Source organism: Protopterus annectens, chromosome 4.part0 (assembly GCF_019279795.1).
Source record: "Protopterus annectens isolate FY-2018-M chromosome 4.part0, PAN1.0, whole genome shotgun sequence".
Taxonomy (NCBI): Eukaryota; Metazoa; Chordata; order Ceratodontiformes; family Protopteridae; genus Protopterus; species Protopterus annectens.
Genome location: NC_056733.1, coordinates 936,288,897 through 936,313,794, shown reverse-complemented (window position 1 = coordinate 936,313,794; position 24,898 = coordinate 936,288,897). Strand labels below are relative to the sequence as shown.

Below are 24,898 nucleotides of genomic sequence, written 5' to 3'. Positions count from 1 at the left end.
TTCCAGTGAGACAGACAGCGGAGAAAAGATGAGGAAAGAGTCTATTCTTTCCATTCCAGAGGGGATTCCTAGACTTGAAGGAAGCATATGATAAGGTTCCAAGAAGGTTGATTTGGGCAGTCCTGTGGAAGTTCAAAGTCCCAGAAATATTAGTAAAATTAGTGCAGACTCAAGTACAGACAGTGTTTGGTGTCACAGAGGGGTTTCCAGTGGGAGTGGGTGTACATCAGGGTTCAGCTCCGAGCCCACTGCTGTTCATACTGGTGATGAACTACATTAGCAAACAGGTTGGAGGGAACAGTTCAACAAAGTTAATGTATGCAGATGATGTGGCATTACGGGCAGACTCTGAGCAAGAACTTCAGTAAAGGATAGGGGAATGGAGTGAAAGCTAAAGGCACAAGGGCTGAACTTGAGCACAAATAATACAGTTGTAATGGTAGAAAATGAAAATGGGTGAAATCAGAATAACCTGACAACTAAGGCAGAAGGGAAAACAGTGGAACTGGTCAACAGCTTCAATTATCTGGGATTTAGGAGAAGGGAAGTCTGAATGAGAAGGTCCAAGCTAGAATAAAAGGGGCTGCAACCAATTGGCACAGTGTGTCAAGGGGAGTGTATTGCAGAAGAATGCCAAAGAAGCTGAAAAGTAAGGTGTACAAAACAGTGGTGTGACCAGTACTACTGTATTACACAGAAAACCCAGGCAGAACAGTTGAAGAGCTGGATATGATGTAGATGAAGAGCCTGAGATGGGTGGTAGGAAGCCCACTGTGGGCAGATGAAGAAATGAGGACATAAGTGCAGAAGCCCAAATAGCTCCAATTGCAGAAAAGTTCAAAGAGAATAGATTACTGTGGTTCAGGCACATTTTTATTTATTTTTAATTAACTTAACATTTGTTTACCAGAAAACCTCAACTGGGACAGAGTCCATTTTCAGTGGAGGCCTGGGGGGAAAAGCTCCAGAGACAGCTTTGGAATGTGGGATGAAACCATAGCACCCAGAGGAAACCCACAAGAATGCAAGGAGGTCATGCAGACTCCACACAGAAAGCGCCTCAACCAAGAATAAAAAAAAATGTGGAAAAGCAAAAGACAACCTGCTGAAGAAGATTTGGGATGGACAGAAAGAAGGCAAGAGGAAACGAGGGCATCCAACAAAGACGTGGATGGACTGTGTGAGAGAAGATCTGCGACAGTCAAACATGAGTGTCAAAGAAGGTAGGAGAGTGGCACTGAATAGGTAGAGGACACTGAATAGGTAGAGGACAATAAGTGATACAACACCCATACCCCATGTAGAAAATGGAAAAAGGGGGTCGTTGATAATGATGCACTGTCAGCCCACCTAGAAAATTTAGCCAATGAGTCTGTCACAACTGAGATCTTCAGCCCACCCAGGAAATGTAGCCAATGAGTCTGTCACAGCTGAGATCTTCAGCCCACCCAGGAAATGTAGCCAATGAGTCTGTCACAGCTGAGATCTCCTTAGATAAAAAGGTTGTCTACTTCCACTGCTAAAAACTGTGGAGCTTATGTCTAAGCCTGATCCTGCCGTCAACTCTTTAATAGGTGTGTTCAGACCCTGCTGACTTGTATGGAGTCAAGCAATTGAGGGAAGGGAGCTGGGAAAGACGCAACATTCGCTCACTCTTGAGTCTAGAGTCCGCACTGTGGTATGACAGAGTCCAGGAGAGCACACGCTAGGCCACCGAGTCCTCTGTCCAAAGTCAGGCTACAGAGCTCCAGGTATGAGAGTCTAAGAAACAGGCCTCTGAGAGAAACATGGCATTGAGCCAGGGTTGGGCAGTGCTTATGCTCCTTGATACAAAATATCAGAGTGAGTGCAAGGGTGCATGCCTCGTAAACCGCTCCTTATCTGCTAAAGATGAAAATGAAAATGAAAGCAAACTCAGACTCATGATTAAGAACATGACATGCAGCGAGCAGAAGGCCAAGTCAGGGGAAGACGCAAGATATGAAGGATGGGAACGACGTCTGTCCTTCACTTCTTTAACCATTTAATGCTGCAAAAGCAAAGGCCTGGGTCTGTAAGACGGACCATCCATCTTACAGTTCCACATTCTGGGTACTTGCAATCATCACCATAATTCACAAGTAGAGAAACAGGCCAGGATGTCCTCCCTCCTACTTCTTCAGCTGGCTAAGCTGAACCTCTTCATATGATGCTCCCACCTTCCAGGCAACTGAAAGAGGAACTGGAATCTAATTTTGTAGCCATATGAACACTTCAGTGCCTTAGCTGGCTTACAGAAGAAGGTTTTTTTTTACAATGAATGCCAGGAGTGAAATCATTGGTTCACAGGAGATTACTAGGCTAACGGCTAAAGAGGCCTTACAAGCATAGCCAGTTTTACTCAGATTTTACCCAATTTTCTATCCCTAGGGGAAAGATAACAAGGGTCAGCAAGAAGGGTTTTGACAATTTTTGTTTTACAGACTGCCTCTGTCCATAAGGAACATGGGTGCCACCCCAGGAGTGAATGTGTGATTTCTCATCCATTGGTCTAGCCTGAGTTTGAAGATGGTCAGTGAACGACTCTGCTTCACATGACTAGGAAGCCTATTGCAAAGGAGGGGCAATCTCTGGGACACATCTGTCTCTCCAGCATGATATACTCATGCCAGAGATAAGATTTAGATCTTTTGAGTGGGTAACCCTCATGCAGTTATATGTGTATGCAACATTTCCATCAGGGCCAGGTCAAAAGCTGCCTTTAAGGTCAGGCACAGATCATCCGTCAGTAATCATTAGGAAACTGAGTACAATGATCAGTCTATATATGACATGCTGGTTATACCCTATATTTTGTTGGTGAGAAACCTCAAAGTACACTCCAATTGTGGAAGGTGCCTGGCGCGGTACATGCCAAAGGGTGTACTGTACTTAATTATTGGTCTGATGAAGGCAAAGCACAGTGATACTATGACATTATTAGATCTGGACACCATGCCCTCACTTACAAGCTGAGCCACACAGAAGGATTCCCTCACCACCTTGAACATACAGTGGTCAAAATTCAGATTATTATCTGAGAACCTAGATCTCTCACCATTGAGTCTACTCTTAGGGGGATGCTATCAATGTTTTAAGTTGCAGAGGTATCTGATTTCCCAAAGGGAATTATTATGCACTTCATCTCATTTAGTTTGAGGCCATGGCTTGGACACCAATCATTAGTCTGCGTCAGACCTTTCTGTAGGATATCAACATTGTTTAGGGAGTCAATGATTGTCCCCAGCTTGCAGTTTATCAGCAAACTTGGTCAGCCAAAGGCCATCTATAGTTGCCCTGATATCTGAAAAGTATATTCCAAACAGGAGGAAGCCCTGCACTGAGCCTTGTGGTACTCCACTGGTGACTGGCCTCTTGCTGGATGTGGATTCCCCCACTTTAACAACGTGTCCCACAGCAAAACATTTGACTATCCATCTGGTGATGTAGAGGTGTATGCTCAACTTTGTGAGTTCATCTACAATACCAGAGTAGAGTATTGTGTCACATGCCTTGGGTAGGTGGTATGCACTGTCTTGCCCTCGTCCATGGCCTTGGTGACCTTCTGAAAGAATCCAGCAGACTGATCAGGCAGGATCCACCCTTGCTGAAGCCGAACTGGGTTGGGTCTAGAGTCTGGAGATTTCTTACATCATCATCATCATTTCCATAGCCTTGGATATGCGGCTAGTCAGACTTATGGGTCTGTAGTTTCCTGGGTCAGTTGATGCCCCCCACCCCTTGTGCAGAGGGATGACTGTTGCTGTCCTCCATTCTACTAGCACAAAGCCAGTTTGAGTGAGTTGGCTAAATCATTTTCAAGCTATTTAATAAGTACTCTGGGATTCTGTCATGGCCCACTGATGCCGTGTTTCTAGCTTTATAGAGTACAGAGACCACCTGTTCTTTTGTGATAAAAGGCAAAGGAACAGTAGGGGTATTTTATGAGGAGTAACTGAAGGTGATGAGGGGGTGAAATTTCAGCTGAATTTATCGGCCAGCAGGTTTGCTACTTTTTCTGGCTGAGTTTAGGTAGCACCATCTACAGCCAACTCAGCACATTACTGAGCGTTTCACTTAAGATATCGGACATAGCTAAAAATGCTTCATGGTTATCCTTTGCTTGGGAGGCTACTTAAGTCTCGTGTTTAACTTTTCAGGACTTACAAAGTTCCTTGATTTGCCTGTTCAGATTAACGAGGGATTTGTTTCTCTGTTGTGCACCATCCCACTTACTTCTAGAAAGGAATTTCATCCTTCTGTTGTATAGCCTATTTATGCCAGGGATCCACCAGGATGACTTGTTTTTCCGGTTAGACCCGAGTTTATTTCTGTTAGGTACTGCCTATGCATTTAACTGGTTGTACAAGGCATTTGTGTGTACTTCTGCATAAGCCTCTGTGTTTTGGGGGTTAGGGGGAGCTTTAAAATTACCTATGCTATTACTTAATTGAGAGCAATCTGCTTTGGAAAAATTCTTTAGGGTTTTAGTGTTTGATGGGGGTACTGCCATTACCATTTACTTCAAAGGAGAGCGATTTATGATACAATCTTACCAAGGAGGACATTACGCGGGGGGGGGGGGGGTGATGTGTGCAAAGCTTCCTCCATTTTTGAGAGTACTATGTTAAGGATATCCGAGCGCCCAGTGGTAATGCAGACCAGCTGTTCCAGAGCATTTGCACTGACGAAGTCCAGGAACCACTGAGCCTGCATGTTAGTGGTCGTGCATGTTTCCCAGTTTCTGGAGTAGTAGTTAAAATCACCCATGTGTAGTGTGTTGAGCTGAATGGTAAGTGATTCTAGTAACTTCAGGTATGCAGAGTGGTTTTCATGTTTCACAGTTGGGGACCTGTAACTACCGATGATATGGTGGGGGATTTTGCCTGTGGACAGCTGGACATGGAGTAGCTTAAGAGAGTCACCCTGCTCAACCAATCTAGAGGTGTGATGGTTTTTTATGTAGCTGGAAACTTGCCCCCCTTTCAGCTGGACATGGAGTAGCTTAAGAGAGTCACCCTGCTCAACCAATCTAGAGGTTTTATGGTTTTTTATGTAGCTGGAAACTTCTCCTCCTTTCATTTTTTCCTTTTTAGCTGGTGGTCTGCATGTGTGATAGGCACTGTGGCCTTGCACTGCTGGGGTACTTTCTGCAGCCTTGAACCATGTCCTGCTAACACTACAGATGTCAGTGTCTAGCAGGGATGAGCTGCCAGGAGTGCAGTTTCTTATTAAGACTCCTAGCATTGAGCAGTAGAACCTTCGGCTTGGCATTAGAAGAATTTGTTACACTGGTAGGCCTGTTGGTTTGGCACTGCCTAAAAAAAGGCACTGAGAGGGTGGCTAATGCCTTGAGCAGTATTCAAAAGCCTAGCAGCAACAGGTGTAGACCATCTCTGGCAAAGCAGCGTGGTCTGTCGATCATGTTATCCCAAGTTGGCAAATACTGGACCCCCCTTGGAATGACACCAGTAACTAAGCCAATCATTTAATGACATGTATTCAGAGAAGTCAATTATGTCTCTCTTCAGATAGTCCAGGCAGGTATGTCTCAGGACATTCACACCCATATTTGTTTATTTATTTTATTTAACATTTATTGACTGGGAAAGTCAGACTAGGACACAGCCTATTTTCAGTGGAGGACCGGGGATTAACGCTCCATATGCATGTCTTTGGAATGTTTGGAGGAAACCACTATACCCGGAGAAAACCCATGCGAATGCAGGAAGGGCATACAGACTCTGCACAGAAGGCACCCCAGCTGGGAATCAAACTGGAGAACCTCTTGCTGAGAGTCGACAACATTAACCGCTGCACCACTGCGCCGCCCATATGGACTATGACTGAATCATAATGCTACTTGTGGTTGAATGATCCGAGCACTTGAATGATCTGGCAAATCCTGGCCCCTACCAGGCAAATTCTGTGATGAAAGAGAAAATATAGGAGGCTCAGGGGACTTACTATACTCTTCCAGTGTGGCACCTGAGATAACACCATGCACTGGCAGATTGTGCACACGCCCCTGAAAAGGAAGCTTTACAGAAAGCGACTAAGCTGGAGTGGAAGGAAGGATAACCCTCATCACAGATGCACAGAGGGAGGACCTTGAAGTTAGATCATCCAATTTAACTTGCCTGTAATCCTTTCTTTGAATGTTAGGTTCACAGGGGTAGGTACTAGGCTTCCAGTCCAGGGGACTACTGAGGAGCCCTGCCAAAATTTCCAATACCCCTCAGCACTGTTTGGGCCAAAATCCCCAATGCCCCTAAGCACTTTCTGGGACAAAATCCCGAATGGCTCTAAGCACTGTCTGGTTAAGAGACCCTCCCCGTGGCACAAGGTGTGAGTTAACGGAGTTCAGTGAAAGGTGATTTGCTCAAGGTCATAAAGTAAGCAAATGAAGACTAAAGGGATCAAAACCTGCACCACAGGGTATTTCAGCTCACAGCCTTAACCCTTGCACCACAGGTACTACAGCTCGTAGCCTTAACCCTTGCACCACAGGTATTACAACTTGCAGCCATAACCCTTGCACCACAGGAATTACAGCTCGCAGCCTTAACTCTTGCACCACAGGTATTACAGCTCTCAGCCTTAACCCTTGCACCACAGGTATTACAGCTCGCAGCCTTAACCCTTGCACCACAGGTATTACAGCTCGCAGCCTTAACCCTTGCACCACAGGTATTACAGCTCGCAGCCTTAACCCTTGCACCACAGGTATTACAGCTCGCAGCCTTAACCCTTGCACCACAGGAATTACAGCTCGCAGCCTTAACCCTTGCACCACAGGTATTACAGCTCGCAGCCTTAACCCTTGCACCACAGGTATTACAGCTCGCAGCCTTAACCCTTGCACCACAGGTATTACAGCTCGCAGCCTTAACCCTTGCACCACAGGAATTACAGCTCGCAGCCTTAACCCTTGCACCACAGGAATTACAGCTCGCAGCCTTAACCCTTGCACCACAGGAATTACAGCTCACAGCCTTAACCCTTGCACCACAGGTATTACAGCTCGCAGCCTTAACCCTTGCACCACAGGAATTACAGCTCGCAGCCTTAACCCTTGCACCACAGGTATTACAGCTCGCAGCCTTAACCCTTGCACCACAGGTATTACAGCTCGCAGCCTTAACCCTTGCACCACAGGTATTACAGCTCGCAGCCTTAACCCTTGCACCACAGGTATTACAGCTCGCCTTAACCCTTGCACCACAGGTATTACAGCTCAGCCTTAACCCTTGCACCACAGGTATTACAGCTCGCAGCCTTAACCCTTGCACCACAGGAATTACAGCTCACAGCCTTAACCCTTGCACCACAGGAATTACAGCTCGCAGCCTTAACCCTTGCACCACAGGTATTACAGCTCGCAGCCTTAACCCTTGCACCACAGGTATTACAGCTCGCAGCCTTAACCCTTGCACCACAGGAATTACAGCTCTCAGCCTTAACCCTTGCACCACAGGTATTACAGCTCGCAGCCTTAACCCTTGCACCACAGGTATTACAGCTCGCAGCCTTAACCCTTGCACCACAGGTACTACACCTCGCAGCCTTAACCCTTGCACCACAGGAATTACAGCTCGCAGCCTTAACCCTTGTACCACAGGTATTACAGCTCGCAGCCTTAACCCTTGCACCACAGGTATTACAGCTCGCAGCCTTAACCCTTGCACCACAGGTACTACACCTCGCAGCCTTAACCCTTGCACCACAGGTATTACAGCTCGCAGCCTTAACCCTTGTACCACAGGTATTACAGCTCGCAGCCTTAACCCTTGCACCACAGGTATTACAGCTCACAGCCTTAACCCTTGCACCACAGGAATTACAGCTCGCAGCCTTAACCCTTGCACCACAGGTATTACAGCTCGCAGCCTTAACCCTTGCACCACAGGTATTACAGCTCGCAGCCTTAACCCTTGCACCACAGGAATTACAACTTGCAGCCTTAACCCTTGTACCACATGTATTACAGCTCACAGCATTAACCCTCTGCTCCAACTGCCAGTTTTTTTTTCTTCACATCATGATACTCAAATAGGTTGCATATTTATTCTCTTTACGCAATTTATTTTTATTTCTTTTGAATACAGTCAAATCATGACAGCTCAGTCCAGTGTTAAGTGGCTGTATTTTGTTGTACAGAAACAGAACTATCCACTAGAAAGGTCTGCACATAAAAAGAAAACTTGTATTGAGGCCTTCTTCCTGACCCAAACTTCACAACCTGTATTTTTTAAGACAGTAATTCTTTTCTTCTCCTTCCTAAATACCACTTCTCATGACAGTGAAGTTTTGATTCTGAATGTGAAGTCCTGAAATTTCTCACAGCAGCACTGCATTATCAGTACTAGGGTGCCGCCTGCATGACCTCTTTATAAGCACCACAGGAATTACAGCTCGTAGCCTTAACCCTTGCACCACAGGAATTACAGCTCACAGCCTTAACCCTTGCACCACAGGAATGTGTGCCCCATTACTCAGTATCCCAGCAGCATCATCTCATGCGCTCAGTATCCCAGCAACATCTCATTGCACGTGCACAGTATCCCAGCAACATCTCATCGCATGCGCACAGTATCCCAGCAACATCTCATCGCATGCACACAGTATCCCAGCAACATCTCATCGCATGTGCACAGTATCCCAGCAACATCTCATTGCATGTGCACAGTATCCCAGCAACATCTCATCGCATGCGCACAGTATCCCAGCAACATCTCATCGCATGCGCACAGTATCCCAGCAACATCTCATTGCATGTGCACAGTATCCCAGCAACATCTCATCGCATGTGCACAGTATCCCAGCAACATCTCATCGCATGTGCACAGTATCCCAGCAACATCTCATCGCATGTGCACAGTATCCCAGCAACATCTCATTGCATACGCTCAGTATCCCAGCAACATCTCATTGCATGCGCTCAGTATCCCAGCAACATCTCATTGCATGCGCTCAGTATCAGAGCAACATCTCATCGCATGTGCTCAGTATCCCAGCAACATCTCATCGCATCCGCTAAGTATCCCAGCAACATCTCATCTCATGTGCTCAGTATCCCAGCACCATCTCCTTGCATCCACTCAGTATCCCAGCCACATCTCATCTTGTGCAAACTTTCATAGTCATGTTTAAATTCTTAACATAATGCATTCAAAAAACTTTACCTAGTCTGTTGAGGACAGAGTAGGAACCAGAACCAGAACCAGTACAGGAATACTATTACTAGACATTTTACACCACCAAGCTACACTTGTATATTTGCCACAATACAGATGACCACCACCCTCAATGGCTTCTAGCTGAAATAGTCTGGATACTGATACAATACTAAACACCTCTTGTAGCATGCACTCACATTCTCTTATACAACCCTTGGGGGGGCTTCTACGACAGCTTAATCATAAAAGGACAGCAATAAAGGAAGCAAATCTGCAAATTATAGCACATTTTAATCAGCTTCTAAGTAACTGTAAATATTTTGGGTTAGAAACATATTTACAAAATGTTCACGGTAACGGCAATCGATTGCCAAAATATTCAAAAGAAATAATCAAATATTAATAGGCAATGCGGCAGCTAAATAATTTATATGGGTACTGCTTTGTGGGTAACTTGTCCCTTAGCAAAACAGAATAGGGAGGGAGGGAAAGCAGGATTCCAACAGTGAACACACTGAAACATCTAGTATTATATGTCACATGACTGTACTGTGTTTCTGGTGTGTTTTACTGTTGCAGTAATTGGGTACAGGAAGGCTCCCTACTCCCTCCCCCCACAGCAACAACTAGGGAATGCCTCCAAAGGTGGCCAAAGCCATGGCCTGAACACCACAGCTGCTTGCAGTACTTCAAGAAAGTGTGGAATAAGGACCAGGTGGCTGCTTCTAGTATATCCTGCCTATGTATTTATTGAAAGTAAATAAATAATAAAAGTGTGGAATAAGGACCAGCTGGCTTCTAGTATATCCTGCCTATGTATTTACTGATAGTAAATAAATAAAAGTGTGGAATAAGGACGGGCTGGCTTCTAGTATATCCTGCGTATGTATTTATTGATGGTAAATAAATAATAAAAGTGTGGAATAAGGACCAGCTGGCTTCTAGTATATCCTGCCTATGTATTTATTGATGGTAAATAAATAATAAAAGTGTGGAATAAGGACCAGCTGGCTTCTAGTATATCCTGCCTATGTATTTATTGATAGTAAATAAATAACAAAACAATATGGAATAAAGACCAGCTGGCTTCTAGTACATCCTGCCTATGTATTTATTGATAGTAAATAAATAATAAAAGTGTGGAATAAGGACCGGGTGGCTTCTAGTATATCCTGCCTATGTATTTATTAATAGTAAATAAATAATAAAAGTGTGGAATAAGGACCAGCTGGCTTCTAGTATATCCTGCCTATGTATTTATTAATAGTAAATAAATAATAAAAGTGTGGAATAAGGACCGGGTGGCTTCTAGTATATCCTGCCTATGTATTTATTGATAGTAAATAAATAATAAAAGTGTGGAATAAGGACCGGCTGGCTTCTAGTATATCCTGCCTATGTATTTATTAATAGAAATAAATAATAAAAGTGTGGAATAAGGACCAGCTGGCTTCTAGTTTATCCTGCCTATGTATTTATTGATAGTAAATAAATAACAAAAAAATATGGAATAAAGACCAGCTGGCTTCTAGTGCATCCTGCCTATGTATTTATTGATAGTAAATACATAATTAAGTGTGGAATAAGGACCAGCTGGCTTCTAGTATATCCTGCCTATGTATTTTTTAATAGTAAATAAATAATAAAAGTGTGGAATAAGGACCAGCTGGCTTCTAGTATATCCTGCCTATGTATTTATTGATAATAAATAAATAATAAAAGTGTGGAATAAGGACCGGGTGGCTTTCTAGTATATCCTGCCTATGTATTTATTGATAGTAAATAAATAATAAAAGTGTGGAATAAGGATCAGTTGGCTTCTAGTATATCCTGCCTATGTATTTACTGATAGTAAATAAATAATAAAAGTGTGGAATAAGGACCAGCTGGCTTCTAGTATATCCTGCCTATGTATTTATTGATAGTAAATAAATAATAAAAGTGTGGAATAAGGACCGGGTGGCTTCTAGTACATCCTGCTTATTTACCCCTTTAGAATGGCTACAGCAGTCAGTGGCTGTCCTCCTAGTAAAAAGCAATGTGATTAGACCAGGAGGTATTCCCTCAGCCTCCAATGCCTAAATGCAGGACTCCGAGCAGGTCTCTTAACCAGATACTGCCCCTGGGCTGACTCTGAAAAAGGGCCATGGAGATCAGTGCTCTATCCAGGAAAAGAATAAATAAAAAATAAATACCCTGCAATGGTACTTGTAACAATGAACAAGCCACTTGAAAACAGTCTGGCAAGCTCTGCTTTTCTACAGCTGGTCAGTTTTCCTAATCCGACTGGTTCTAACCTAAGAAAAATCTCAATTTTCTCTACAAGTTCAAGGAGAACAAAGTTCTCTCGCATATCCCCAGAATCACAAGTAAATTATGATAATAATAAAAAATAAAAATAATAATAAGAGGGAAAACAAATTGGGGGCGCATTTTAAATACTGGTACTACTGACTTGCAAAGTTAATACAAAATATGAAACAACATCTATTTTCTAAAGTAAAAGATGTCTGCAACAATAATTATTTGTATTTTATTGACTGCAGTCAGGCTCTTTTACTCAAAAAAAAAAAAAAAAAAAAAATAGGGACATCTGAGAGGTATGGTTGAATGAGTTTGTTAAAGAGACTTCTGTTGTTATATGTTTGTCATGAACAAAAGGTTATCCTATAAAGTCATCCGCCCTTGTAGAACAAAAAAGAGGTTTCTTGAACATGAGTGCTTGGAGTCCTGAAATTTTTCTTTCAGATTCAGATACAAGAGGGGTCCCATATAAGCTGCGTGACGACCTTGCCCTGGCCCAGCAATCAAGAAGCCTCAATCCTCACCATAACACCAGGGAGGTCATCTCCTAGAAGAGAGGAAAGGATAACTAATACACACAGTAAAGTACAATTTCCCTTAAGTGCACACAGAGATCACAGTCAGTCTGGGGCTGGTTGCTCCCTTGCTCACCAGGTCCCCAATAAGACTCCCCACTGGCGAAGCTATAGGGTCCAGGTCTCAGCCTAGCTGGGCAAGCTAAAACCTCCAGTACCCTCTCTGTCCAACCAGTGCTTCATGCCCCTGCCAAGTAGCTGACACAACACACATGCATTTTGAAATAAGTATTTATACAACTTCACAGACACTCCTGGGAAAGGCTGACACAGATTCTCCAACTGTGCCCCTTTACCCAGACTATACGGTAGTAATTACTGCCACCACCCAGCTAATATCAGCTACTAAAAGGCCCTTAAAAGGGTGTCCAATTATTATTGTGAAATATTATTATCCAATGGTAGTATGACTAACAGTCTAGGCTTACTTTAGAGTGGCCTATTACAATAACCTCTATAAATACGCAATGTACTCTAGAGCCTATCTCTACACAAATCAGCCACAGGTATAAGGTTTTAAAAATATTTAATAATAAATAATTAAAACACAAGACAAAACTACTGCACCACAGAGATATCTAAGAGTTCAGAGATCACACAGAAACTTAAAATAATACAGTAGGACAGGTCTGATTTCAAAGAAAAATACCTAATTTATCTTTACTAGCTTTAACTATTCCTACAAGAAATCACAGTGTTAGAAACTTGCATGTGAGTTTAGGCAGAGTGCTGAGTCAGATATCCAAGATCAAAATGCTCCAAGTCTCTTGTGAGGAATTGTATTTAAACATTTACTAACAAACATGTCTCTATGGCCCTCCCAAATTACATCATTTTTGACACTTGGGTTTTCCCAGTATTCATATTGCATCATCTTAACACCTGGTCTGAGTTCTCAGGCCACAAACTGCATTATTTAGCAATCTAACACCTGCTCAGAAACTTACAACAATACAAGGCATTTCACATATACACTCTAGCAGAAACTAGAACAATAAAGCACATTCCACATCTAAATTCTGGTCATAAACTTTAGCCTTAAAACAATGGGCATGAAGCCTTCATCTAGATGCAGTGGAGCCAAATTCTACCATGAAAGGGTCACAACATGCTTCAATGGGCCTGTAGAGTGCAATGATGTCACATATTTTGCAGTTCCACATTTCACATTGTTCTTTTACACTCAAGAAAACATGCCTGTATTTTACATTTATTTACAAATGCCAGAATTATATATCAAATTCTATTTGACTAGGCTGGCAGCCTTCGCCCATCTCTCCCCAATCATCACCCCTCCCCAGGGAACTCAAGCAAGTTTTTCAAGTGCCCCTCGAGAAACATCGCTTGAGAGTGACAGGTCTATCTGGGTGTACCTCACCCCATTCCCTGTCTTGAGAGCCCATCTGCATTGGCATTGCTACTCCCACTGCAGTGCTGCACTGACATATCATATGCTTGCAACCCCAGATTCCATCTTGGCAATTTGGCATTGTGCTGACTGGCTCTGTTTAACCATGTTAGAGGGTTGTGATCAGTCATCACAGTGAATTTTCTTCCATACAGATAAGGCTGAAGAATTTGTAGTGCCCGCACTATGGCTAGGCATTCCTTTTCTACCGCTGCATAGCATTCCTCCTTGGGTTGGAGCCTACGACTGAGATAAACCGCTAGGTGCTCTTCTCCCTCTGAATAAATCTGGCTAAGTACAGCCCCCACCCCATACTTTGAAGCATCCACCTGCACAACAAAGTCTTTGCTGTAGTCTGGACTGGCTAACACAGGGGGTCCTCCCAAAGCTTCCTTAAGCTTCTGAAATGCATGCTCACATGCTGGTGTCCACACTTCCTTATCTGACCTGTTCTTCCTCATCAGGTCTGTGAGGGGAGCAGCTATGGTACTACAATTGGGAACAAACTTTCTGTAGTACCCTGCTGTCCCCAAGAATGCCATCACCTGCTTTTTGGTAACAGGTGCAGGCCATGCCTGAAGAGCTTCCACTTTGGCAGGTTCTGGCCTTATCTTACCACTCCCCACTCTATGTCCTAGGTAGAAGACCTCTGCCATACCCACCAGACATTTGCTCAGCTTAATGGTCAACCCTGCCCTCTGTAGTCTGCCCAGCACCTCCCTGACATGCTGAAGGTGCTCTTGCCAGGAATGGCTGTAGATAGCAATATCATCCATGTAAGCAAGGGCAAACCCTCCTGCTCTTGCTAAGATATAATCTACCAGCCACTGGAAAGTCGCTAGCGCATTCTTCATCCCAAAGGGCTTCTTTGTGAACTCATACAAGCCAAAAGGAGTCACAAAGGCTGACTTCTCTCTAGCACTGGGAGTCAAGGGCACCTGCCAGTAACCCTTGGTAAGATCAATGGTTGTAAGATACTTAGCCCCACCCAGCTGCTCTAGGGCCTCATCTGTCCTAGGCATGGGGTAAGCATCTGACTCTGTGTGACTATATAATTTCCTGTAATCCACACAGAACCTGGTGCTGCCATCCTTCTTTGGCACCAACACTACTGGTGAGGGCCAGGGACTGCTGGACTCTTGAATCACTCCTAGTTCCAACATCTCCTGTACCTCTTACCTCAGAGTCTGTTTGACTCTCTCAGGCACCCTATAAGGGGCCTGCCTGATAGGCCTTTGGGGTCCTGTATCCACGTGGTGCTGCACCAGGTGGGTGCTCCCTGGTTTCCTGGTGAACATCCCCCAAACTCCTGCAACACTGCTCAGATTTCTTAAACCTGGGCAGGAGATAGCTGCTGGGACATTGCTACCCCTTCCACCGAGGTGTCAGCCCGAGCCTCACTGAGGAGATCAGTCACAAGATCTCTCTCTCAGGACTCCTCCTGCAATCCACTGCAAATGCTCAGCACAAGGTCCTCCCTACCATGGTAAGGTTTCAACGTGTTAACATGGTATAGTTTGCGCCCCTGCCATCTGCCTAGCACTTCCACCATGTAGCTAACATCACTTACCTTTCTTACCACCTTGTAGGGTCCCTCCCAAGCTGCTTGCAACTTGTTGGGTCTGACAGGAATAAGAACCATCACCTGCTGCCCTACAGCATACTCCCTAGATCAAGCATTCCGGTCATACCACACCTTTTTCTGTTGTTGGGCTTCTGACAGTTCTCCTGGGCCAGGCCTATGAGTTCCCTGAGCCTTGTCCTGAGATTCAGGACATATGCCACAACAGACTCCTTGTGAGACTCACACTCACCTTCCCACTCATCTCAAATTAAATCTAGAGGTCCCCTCACCTTATGCCCATACAGCAACTCAAAGGGTGAAAAATCTGTGCATTCCTGGGGAACCTCTTTGTAAGCAAACAGATGGGGCAAATATTTGTTCCACTCCCTCGTAAACTGATTTGCAAATGCCGTAGCATGGACTTGATTGTAGAGTTTAACCTCTCAACTAGGATTGTGTCTGTGTGGTTTGTTTTTGCTTATATAAATGCATGATTACCTATGTAGTAAGTGATGGTTTTACAAAAATGTTTCTTGTTTGAAAAAGGGCAGGAATTGAATAATTGATGTAATATTGTTTAGGCTATATGATATATAGCAAAATATATGAAGTATAATGTTTATGTTAATATAGTTTTGTTACTTTTATATGAATGTAAACTTGTCTATGTCACATGTGATAATTCAATAAAGGTGTTTGGGCTTGCTAACTCCAGAGAATGATGCAGTGTTTATAACAAAAAGGCCCTGTAGACTCCAGCTGGCATTAAAGCAGTCCAAGTACTCTTTTTCCCCATCTAAACACTGCTTTTCCTGGAACAGTACCCATCACTTCTCCACAAAACTAATGACGCCCCAATTCCGTTTGGCTTCCATTCTAAAATCAGTGTGCCACACCACTCAGCAGACCATTACCACATCATAACAGATTGGAGCCATTTTTTAAAAAAACTTCACACTAATTATCACCTATATAAGATCATTACAGAATCATGTCCTGCTCAACAGAAATTACATAATACATCTACAGGAAAGGGCGCAGAGAAATAAACCAAAGTGCAACAGTCATTAAAAGGTAGTACCTCTTACCTATAATGCCTAATACTGGAATGACAGCATGAGAAAACCAAAGTGTAGCAGTCATTAAAAGGCACGCCTCCCTACCTCTAATGCCTGACAAAGGAATGACAGCATGAATAAAACCAAGTGTAGCAGCCATTAAAAGGCACACCTCCCTACCTCTAATGCCAGACACTGAAATTAGACCATGAATAAACCCAAATGTAGCAGTCATTAAAAGGCACACCTGCCTACCTCTAATGCCGGACACTGGAATGACAGCATGAATAAACCCAAGTGAGCAGTCATTAAAAGGCACATCTCCCTACCTCTAATGCCCGACACTGGAATTACAGCATGAATAAACCCAAGTGTAACAGTCATTAAAAGGCACACCTTCCTACCTCTAATGCCTGACACTGGAATGACAGCATGAATAAACCCAAATGTAGCAGTAATTAAAAGGCACACCTCCCTACCTCTAATCCCCGACGCTGGAATGGCAGCATGAATAAACCCAAGTGTAGCAGTAATTAAAAGGCACACCTCCCTACCTCTAATGCCTGACGCTGGAATGACAGCATGAATAAACCCAAGTGTAGCAGTCATTAAAAGGCACACCTCCCTACCTCTAATGCCTGACACTGGAATGACAGCATGAATAAACCCAAGTGTAGCAGTAATTAAAAGGTAAACTTCCCTATCTCTAATGCCGGACAATGGAATTACAGCATGAATAAACCTAAGTGTAGCAGTAATTAAAAGGCACACCTCCCTACCTCTAATGCATGATACTGGAATGACAGCATGAATAAACCCAAGTGTAGCAGTCATTAAAAGGCACACCTCCCTACCTCTAACGCCGGACACTGGAAATACAGCATGAATAAAACCAAGTATAGCAGTAATTAAAAGGCACACCTCCCTACCTCTAATGCCTGACACTGGAATTACAGCATGAATAAACCCAAGTGTAGCAGTAATTAAAAGGCACACCTCCCTACCTCTAATGCCAGACACTGGAATTACAGCATGAATAAACCCAAGTGTAGCAGTAATTAAAAGGCACACCTCCCTACCTCTAATGCCGGACACTGGAATTACAGCATGAATAAACCCAAGTGTAGCAGTAACTAAAAGGCACACCTCCCTACCTCTAATGCCTGACGCTGGAATGACAGCATGAATAAACCCAAGTGTAGCAGTCATTAAAAGGCACACCTCTCTACCTCTAATGCCTGACACTAGAATTACAGCATGAATAAACCCAAGTGTAGCAGTCATTAAAAGGCACACCTCCCTACCTCCCTACCTCTAATGCCTGACGCTGGAATGACAGCATGAATAAACCCAAGTGTAGCAGTCATTAAAAGGCACACCTCTCTACCTCTAATGCCTGACACTAGAATTACAGCATGAATAAACCCAAGTGTAGCAGTCATTAAAAGGCACACCTCCCTACCTCTAATGCCCGATGCTGGAATGACAGCATGTTGGTCGACTTCTTCGAAACAGTCACCAAGGCCATTGATGAGGGAAAGGCAGTCCATACAGCCTACCTTGACCTTGCAAAGGCTTTCGACACAATACCCCACTTGGGTATTGTAGAAAAACTTACCAGCTTAAATGTAAACCCATATGTCACAAGATGGGTTGCAAACTGGCTTAAGGACAGAACCCACAGGGTTAGAGTTGCTGGCGCTATGTCAGACTCCAAGCCGGTCACAAGTGGTGTCCCACAGGGCTTGGTCCTTGGCCCCCTATTGTTCGGCATCTACTTCTCAGAAGTACAGGCCAACATGGGAGGACTTTGGCTGACAAAGTTTGCAGGCGACTGCAAACTGGGCGCCATAGTGGAAAGTGCATCGGACACGGATATCCTTCAGAAGGGACTCACGGAAACAGATAGCTGGTGCCAGAGCCATGACCTGAAGTTAAACGCCAAAAAATGTATAGTCATACCCTTCGGGAAAAACAAGGTAACCCCAAGCTACCATATAGGTGGCAATCCACTAAGCACAGAAGAGGTTATCAGGGACCTGGGGACCCAGGTTGACAGTGGCCTTTCTTTTGACACTCACATTGCTAAAGTGGTTAGAAAGACCTTCTACATTGCCCACCTGATCATGAAGGGATTCACATCCAGATCTAGTGAGGTCATTGTTCCCCTGTACTCTTCACTTATCAGACCAATGATAGAGTACAATGCCCCATTCGGGATGTATCTCACCCAACATCTGCAGCAATTGGAGAGACCCCAAAAGTTACTCACCAAAAGGATAAAGGGACTCCAAAATCTGTCATATGCTGCCAGATTGAAGAAACTCCAGCTCTATTCAGTCGCATACCGTCTGCTCAGAGGTGACATGTGCCTGACATACAAGGCCATGTCCAACCCGGAATTAATGGACATGCTCCACCTCAAAAAATCCAAATCCACCAAAACCACTAGAGCAAGCGACTTAAACCTTAGCACGGATATAAATAGGATGTGCTGGAGTGATAGATTTATCACTCAGACTCCCTATGCTGTGGAATAAAATCCTGGTCCATGTGAGGCAGAGCACCTCGCTGGCTCTGTTCAAGAGAAATCTTGACCTGTGGATGGGAGATCGTAGGTTTACCCCGGGAATCATCTCTGTGTCACTGCTGGACAGAGGCACAACAAACTAATGGGTACAGTATTTTTTCATATAAGGGGTGGCGTAAGCCACAAAACTTTGGGCTAGGCTTTTAAATGCCTTAGGGCAGATAGCTTAGTATAAACCTATGAACCTATGAATAAACCCAAGTGTAGCAGTAATTAAAAGGCACACCTCCCTACCTCTAATGCCTGACGCTGGAATGACAGCATGAATAAACCCAAGTGTAGCAGTCATTAAAAGGCACACCTCCCTACCTCTAATGCCTGACACTGGAATTACAGCATGAATAAACCCAAGTGTAGCAGTAATTAAAAGGCACACCTCCCTACCTCTAATGCCTGACGCTGGAATGACAGCATGAATAAACCCAAGTGTAGCAGTCATTTAAAGGCACACCTCCCTACCTCCAATGCCTGACGCTGGAATGATGCCTCAGCTACTTTTCGCGTCTGTTCCAGAAGTTGCTGTTGTGTACTTTCCAATGTTGTTTCACAATCATGCCTCTGAGACTCAAATGACTTTATCCTTTTTGTCAGTGTTCTGATGATATCATTTCTTTTCTGCAATTCATCTTTAAAAAAATGGAGAGAAAAATACTACATGAATGTTTTTACCCACTAAACGTATGTGCAGGTTATACATTCTGCACCATTTCACCAATGCAGTGATGCAGTGAAGATACAACGTAACCCTGTTATGCCATGCACCGAGTTATCTTGGCCCCCAATCCTTGGGTCATTGCAGTAGTCTAGATGCAATGTACTAGATGCCAAGATATCCCAGTTTTTTTTATATTTTTATATATTTTGCTTTCTAATTTAAAGAAACCAAATTATTAAACTCAAAAACTGTTGAGGCATTCCAATTTTTTTCAGGGTAAAACAATGTGCTAAAAAAATAATTTTCCTTATCCAATTTAAAAATAACCCGAAGCTAAACCAGGAAGGAGAATAAATGACAAGTCTCGTTCTTCTGTTTACCCCGGGGTAACATGCAGGGCTTGTTAGTGTGTGATGCATACCAGAGCACATGCTGAGAACACAGATGACAAGTCTCGGTCTTTTGTTTACCCCGGGGTAACATGCAGGGCTTGTTAGTGTGTGATACATACCAGAGCACATGCTGAGAACACAGATGACAAGTCTCGACCTTTTGTTTACCCCGGGGTAACATGCAGGGCTTGTTAGTGTGTGATACACACCAGAGCACATGCTGAGAACACAGATGACAACAAGTCTCGGTCTTTTGTTTACCCCAGGGTAACATGCAGGGCTTGTTAGCGTGTGATACATACCAGAGCACATGCTGAGAACACAGATATATTACTGCTTAGAGACTTCACTACTTTACAGACCAGGATAATGAGGAAGACAGTAGTGAAGTCTACTCCCAGGGTGCTTTTGCCTTCTTTTAAGTGATGCTTCATTAGCAGAAGGCTAGATATCATCCCTCTGTGAAAACCACAAATAAAATGTATACCAAACATAAAAAGTGCACATTTGTTTAATGAAATTTAATACAAGCTGGTTATCAATCTACAGAAGTATGTTGCCCACATATTCTGACTGTAAATGCCCACTAGCAGCATTCCAAGCACATATTGCTCAAGACGTCACAGTAAGGACTTGGGTTAGTAATCCTTCACCCCTGAATGAAGATAGCATCAGTACTGCACTGACTAAATGAGGCAGAATCACATTTTGTGAGACAGAGTGGTGACCTTGCCTACAACCTTGCCCAAGGATCAGTCAACGACTGGGATGCAGCAGAATCACATTTTGTGAGACAGAGTGGTGACCTTGCTTACAACCTTGCCCAAGGATCAGTCAACGACTGGGATGCAGCAGAATCACATTTTGTGAGACAGAGTGGTGATCTTGCCTACAACCTTGCCCAAGATGTCAATGACTGGGATGCAGCAGAATCACATTTTTGAGACAGAGTGGTGACCTTGCCTACAACCTTGCCCAAGGATCAGTCAGCGACTGGGATGCAGCAGAATCACATTTTGTGAGACAGAGTGGTGACCTTGCCTACAACCTTGCCCAAGGATCAGTCAACGACTGGGATGCAGCAGAATCACATTTTGTGAGACAGAGTGGTGACCTTGCCTACAACCTTGCCCAAGGATCAGTCAACGACTGGGATGCAGCAGAATCTGTTTGGGAAGGGACAGGAGTAACGATGGTCTCCCTGCTTGCACGTCTCAGGCACTGGAGTTGGGAATGCAAGTCTTGGAGGTGCACAGTCCAACCCGCATACGTTTGTGCTGAGGAACAGAATACACCACCTGTGAAAGACAGTGAGCGCAAGCACAAGCGAGCGCGCGCACACACACACACACACACACACACACACACACACACACACACACACACACACACACACACACACACACACACACCTAATCAAATACTTTTTGTGATATTAATGTCATGTAATGTTTTTCAATATTTTCTGTTTTTTATCACTTTGAAATCAGTTATGAGAACTGTTTTAATATTGTTACTGTGTTGTTGTTTCTTGTTGCCTACTCCTTAAAGGAAGTGATGTAATGGAGCCAAGTTAATTTAAATTGCTTTTTTTGGCGCCTTTTGTTATACCTTCCTCTGAAGAAGCTACCGATTGTGAGTAGCGAAAACGCATTGTGTACTGTTTAATAAATCTGCGTTTAGGAAAGAAGAGCTGTGGGATTTTCATCTTGTTGCAAAGCCTTATTTCACTTGTTTGTCTACTTGTGCCTATATTGTTACACTCACAAAACGTAGTATACACCCATCTCTTGTGCATTACCTAGGAGCATACAGGGAAAAACAGCACAGCTTAAATGACTTCTCCCATTACCTGATGGTTGCATCAATGACTGCCTTGTTGCAGAACGGCTACACAGAAAAAAGGGCAGGATAAAAAAATATCTGTGATTCCGAAGCCTTAGAGTGGCTAAAGAACACATCTTTTTACTGTATTTGTCCAAAACTCTAGGCTCCTTGTCAGATTTTGGCGGGAAACGGACTGTGGTCTCTTGGAAACAACAGTGGCCCATCAAAGCCACAAAGAATCAACTTTAAGATACTTAGACAAAAAATCACTATCTGACCAGGGGCCTAAGCTGGCATGGCCCTTCTTGGGGGTGTCTTGATAGCACACTGAAGGAGTCTCTAAATTTTCAAGATAACTTCCTTTGTGATCACTCCAGGATAGAATAACCAGTGGATCCAACAGCTCCTTGCATGGTAACATCCTTTAGGATCACTTCAGGAAGGAATGATCAGTGAATCCAACAGCTCCTTACATGGTAACATCCTTTAGGATCACTCCAGGAAGGAATGACCAGTGGATCCAACAGCTCCTTACATGGTAACATCCTTTAGGATCAGTCCAGGACGGAATGACCAGGGGATCCAACAGCTCCTTACATGGTAACATCCTTTAGGATCAGTACAGGACGGAATGACCGGGGGATCCAACAGCTCCTTACATGGTAACATCCAGAAGGATGAAGGTAAAAAGAGGAAAAAAACATGCTAAGGAATCCTCCAGGGGAGGCCATCCAAGGGGAAAATGGAGAAAAAGATGACAGTTCACTTACACAGACCTCAGAGCTGGCAAGCCACATCCCCCCAGTGGAACCCTGGACCCTTTAACAACTTCAACAAAGAGATTATGTACAGCTAGGCATGGCATAAGCCCACTCTACAGATGTGAATGCCAGTGATGAGGACAGGTCTGCATCAGGCCTGACAACTGCATGAAAGTGAAATCTGGCACCTATGAGTCCCCTTCAAGATTAGACAAGTATTTAATATATCATATTTGTACCACGGACCTTCACATGGGTTTTTCCCGAACAACTCCTCTTGAACAAGGACCAATCAAACTCTGCTAGGACTGAAGGAAGGCTACAAGGGAAGCAACCTTGACCTCAAGTAGCTGTGACTAAGTGACTTGAGAGGCCACTCCTACACATCAGGCTGGATCCATCCAGCCCCTGCTGCTGGACAATGAGCGGTAAACACCCGAGATGCACCCCCTCGAGGGTAAGGAGATAGGAGCGGCACCTTTCCCAAAGTTTCAGTTCTGCTGTCATAACATCAGACCACAGAAAGCTCAAAGCCAGGCTAACTGGGGATGGTCTCTGTGCCTGTGATGGAATGGGAAGGCATGCAAAATGCGAAGTTGCTTCTAAGAGGGATAAACCTCAGCCAAGCCACCATGTAAAATCTCCAAGTAAAGAACTAAAAGAATAACTCAAGCAGATTATGTTTATGTTTATGTAGTTGATGTGACATCGAGCATGCAATGTTAAAAGTTTCCATCTGTCCAAGAGCATGAAAATTCGTAAGAAAAAGATGTATTCTGAATGACAGAAATAATGAACCACACGCAATGCTTATAAAGGAGCATCCTCAACATGAAAGCAAAATTCTGTGCAAATATAATTTTATACACCTTTTCTCCAAATCAGGTATTTCAGTTCTGTGTTAGATTAAATAAGGATATACAACATAAAATCTTTCCATAAGAGACAGCCACAGAAAGGGAGTTTAAAGATGAGGAAACTTTGGAATTTTGGATTCGGATACTACTACTAGGGAACAGCTCATTAATACTCTCTTTAAGACCAAGAACACTGTATCAATGGGCCCAGACAACATCCCAGAATGCCTTCTAAATAGCATGAAACATGGCCTATCAAGGCCTCTGGAATTACTATTTAACTGTAGCCTCCAAATAGGCTTTGTGCCTCATGAATGGAGAACAGCAACAGTCATCCCTCTGCACAAAGGTGGGCCATCTACTGACCCTGGAAACGACAGACCCATAAGTCTCACTAGTCTTGTATGTAAAGCCATGGAAAGAATTATCATGGAGATGATCAACAGAAATATAGCAAACCTCCAGACACTGGACCCAACCCAATTTGGTTTTGTCAAGGGCAGATCATGCCTACTCAACCTGGTGGACTTCTTTGAGAAGTTCACCAAAACAATGGATGAGGGCGAAATCGTTCATACTGCCTACCTTGACCTGGCCAAGGCATTTGACACATTACCCTACTCGGGCATTGTTGACAAACTCAAGAGGTAAGGTACAAACCCGCATGTCACTCGGTGGACAGCCAACTGGCTCACAGATAGGACCCAGGAAGTTCGAAGTGGGGAGTCCACCTCTACAAAGAGGCCAGTCACAAGTGGAGTCCATCAGGGATCAGTACTTGGACTGCTCCTTTTTGGCATTTACGTCTCAGAAGTCAAGGCCAGTGTCAGTGGTCTCTGGCTGACTAAATTTGCAGACGACTGCAAATTAGGGGATGCCATTGAATCTTGCACTGGTACAAATAAAAACAACTAGTGTCAGAGTCATGGACTAAAACTAAATGACAAGAAATGCATAATAGTATCCTTTGAGAAGTCATCCATCCCTGGTAACTATTAAATTGACAATACATCCCTTAGAGTTGACCCAGTAATCAGGGACTTAGGGACACACACAGACAGCAATCTAGCCTTTAACTATCACGTGTCTACAGTGGTGAGGAAATCATTCTATGTCGTACAACTTATAAACAAGGGTATGGCATCCAAGTCCAAGGAAGTCATTATTGCACTGTATTCGGCATTCATCAGACCTATCACTGAGTACAATGCCTCCTTTGTATGTACCTAACCAGACATATCCAACAACTGGAATGTCCACAGAGGTTCCTCACTAAAAGAATACAGGGTGTAAGTAATACGTCCTATGCAGATCGCCTCAAGACCCTATCCCTGTATTCTGTCACCTGCAGGCTTTTGAGGGGAGATCTATGCCTGGCATACAGGGCACTGTCAGACCCCACTCTGATGAACCTCCTGCATATCTGCAAAAACCAGCACCAGATTTACCCATTCTAAAGACTTAAACCTTGCCTGTGATATAAATGGGACCTGCTGGAGAGACAGGCATTGTATCCCAGAGACATCAATGGAACAGTTTCCCCATCCATGTGAAGCAGAGTTTCTTCCTAATCTAATTCAAGTGCAACTTGGACAACTGGATGGCAAACTGGAAATTCATCCCAGGTTTGGCACTTATGTCTCCGATGCAAACAGGTAACCTGTAACTGGCCCATCTCCGAGGCCCATGCTTACACTTATCAAGGGTATC

General features: G+C 43.9%; 1 protein-coding gene across 1 annotated transcript in view; it reads right to left on the bottom strand.

Annotated features, from left to right (window-relative positions):
• The window catches only part of CCDC62 (coiled-coil domain containing 62), a 1,334,937-nt gene that overhangs the window by 374,428 nt on the left and 935,611 nt on the right, over positions 1–24,898 (bottom strand). The window contains exon 5 of the mRNA XM_044068912.1: positions 19,156–19,322. Within this exon, the coding sequence (XP_043924847.1) occupies positions 19,156–19,322 (167 nt within the window). The remainder of the gene's footprint in view (positions 1–19,155; positions 19,323–24,898) is intronic.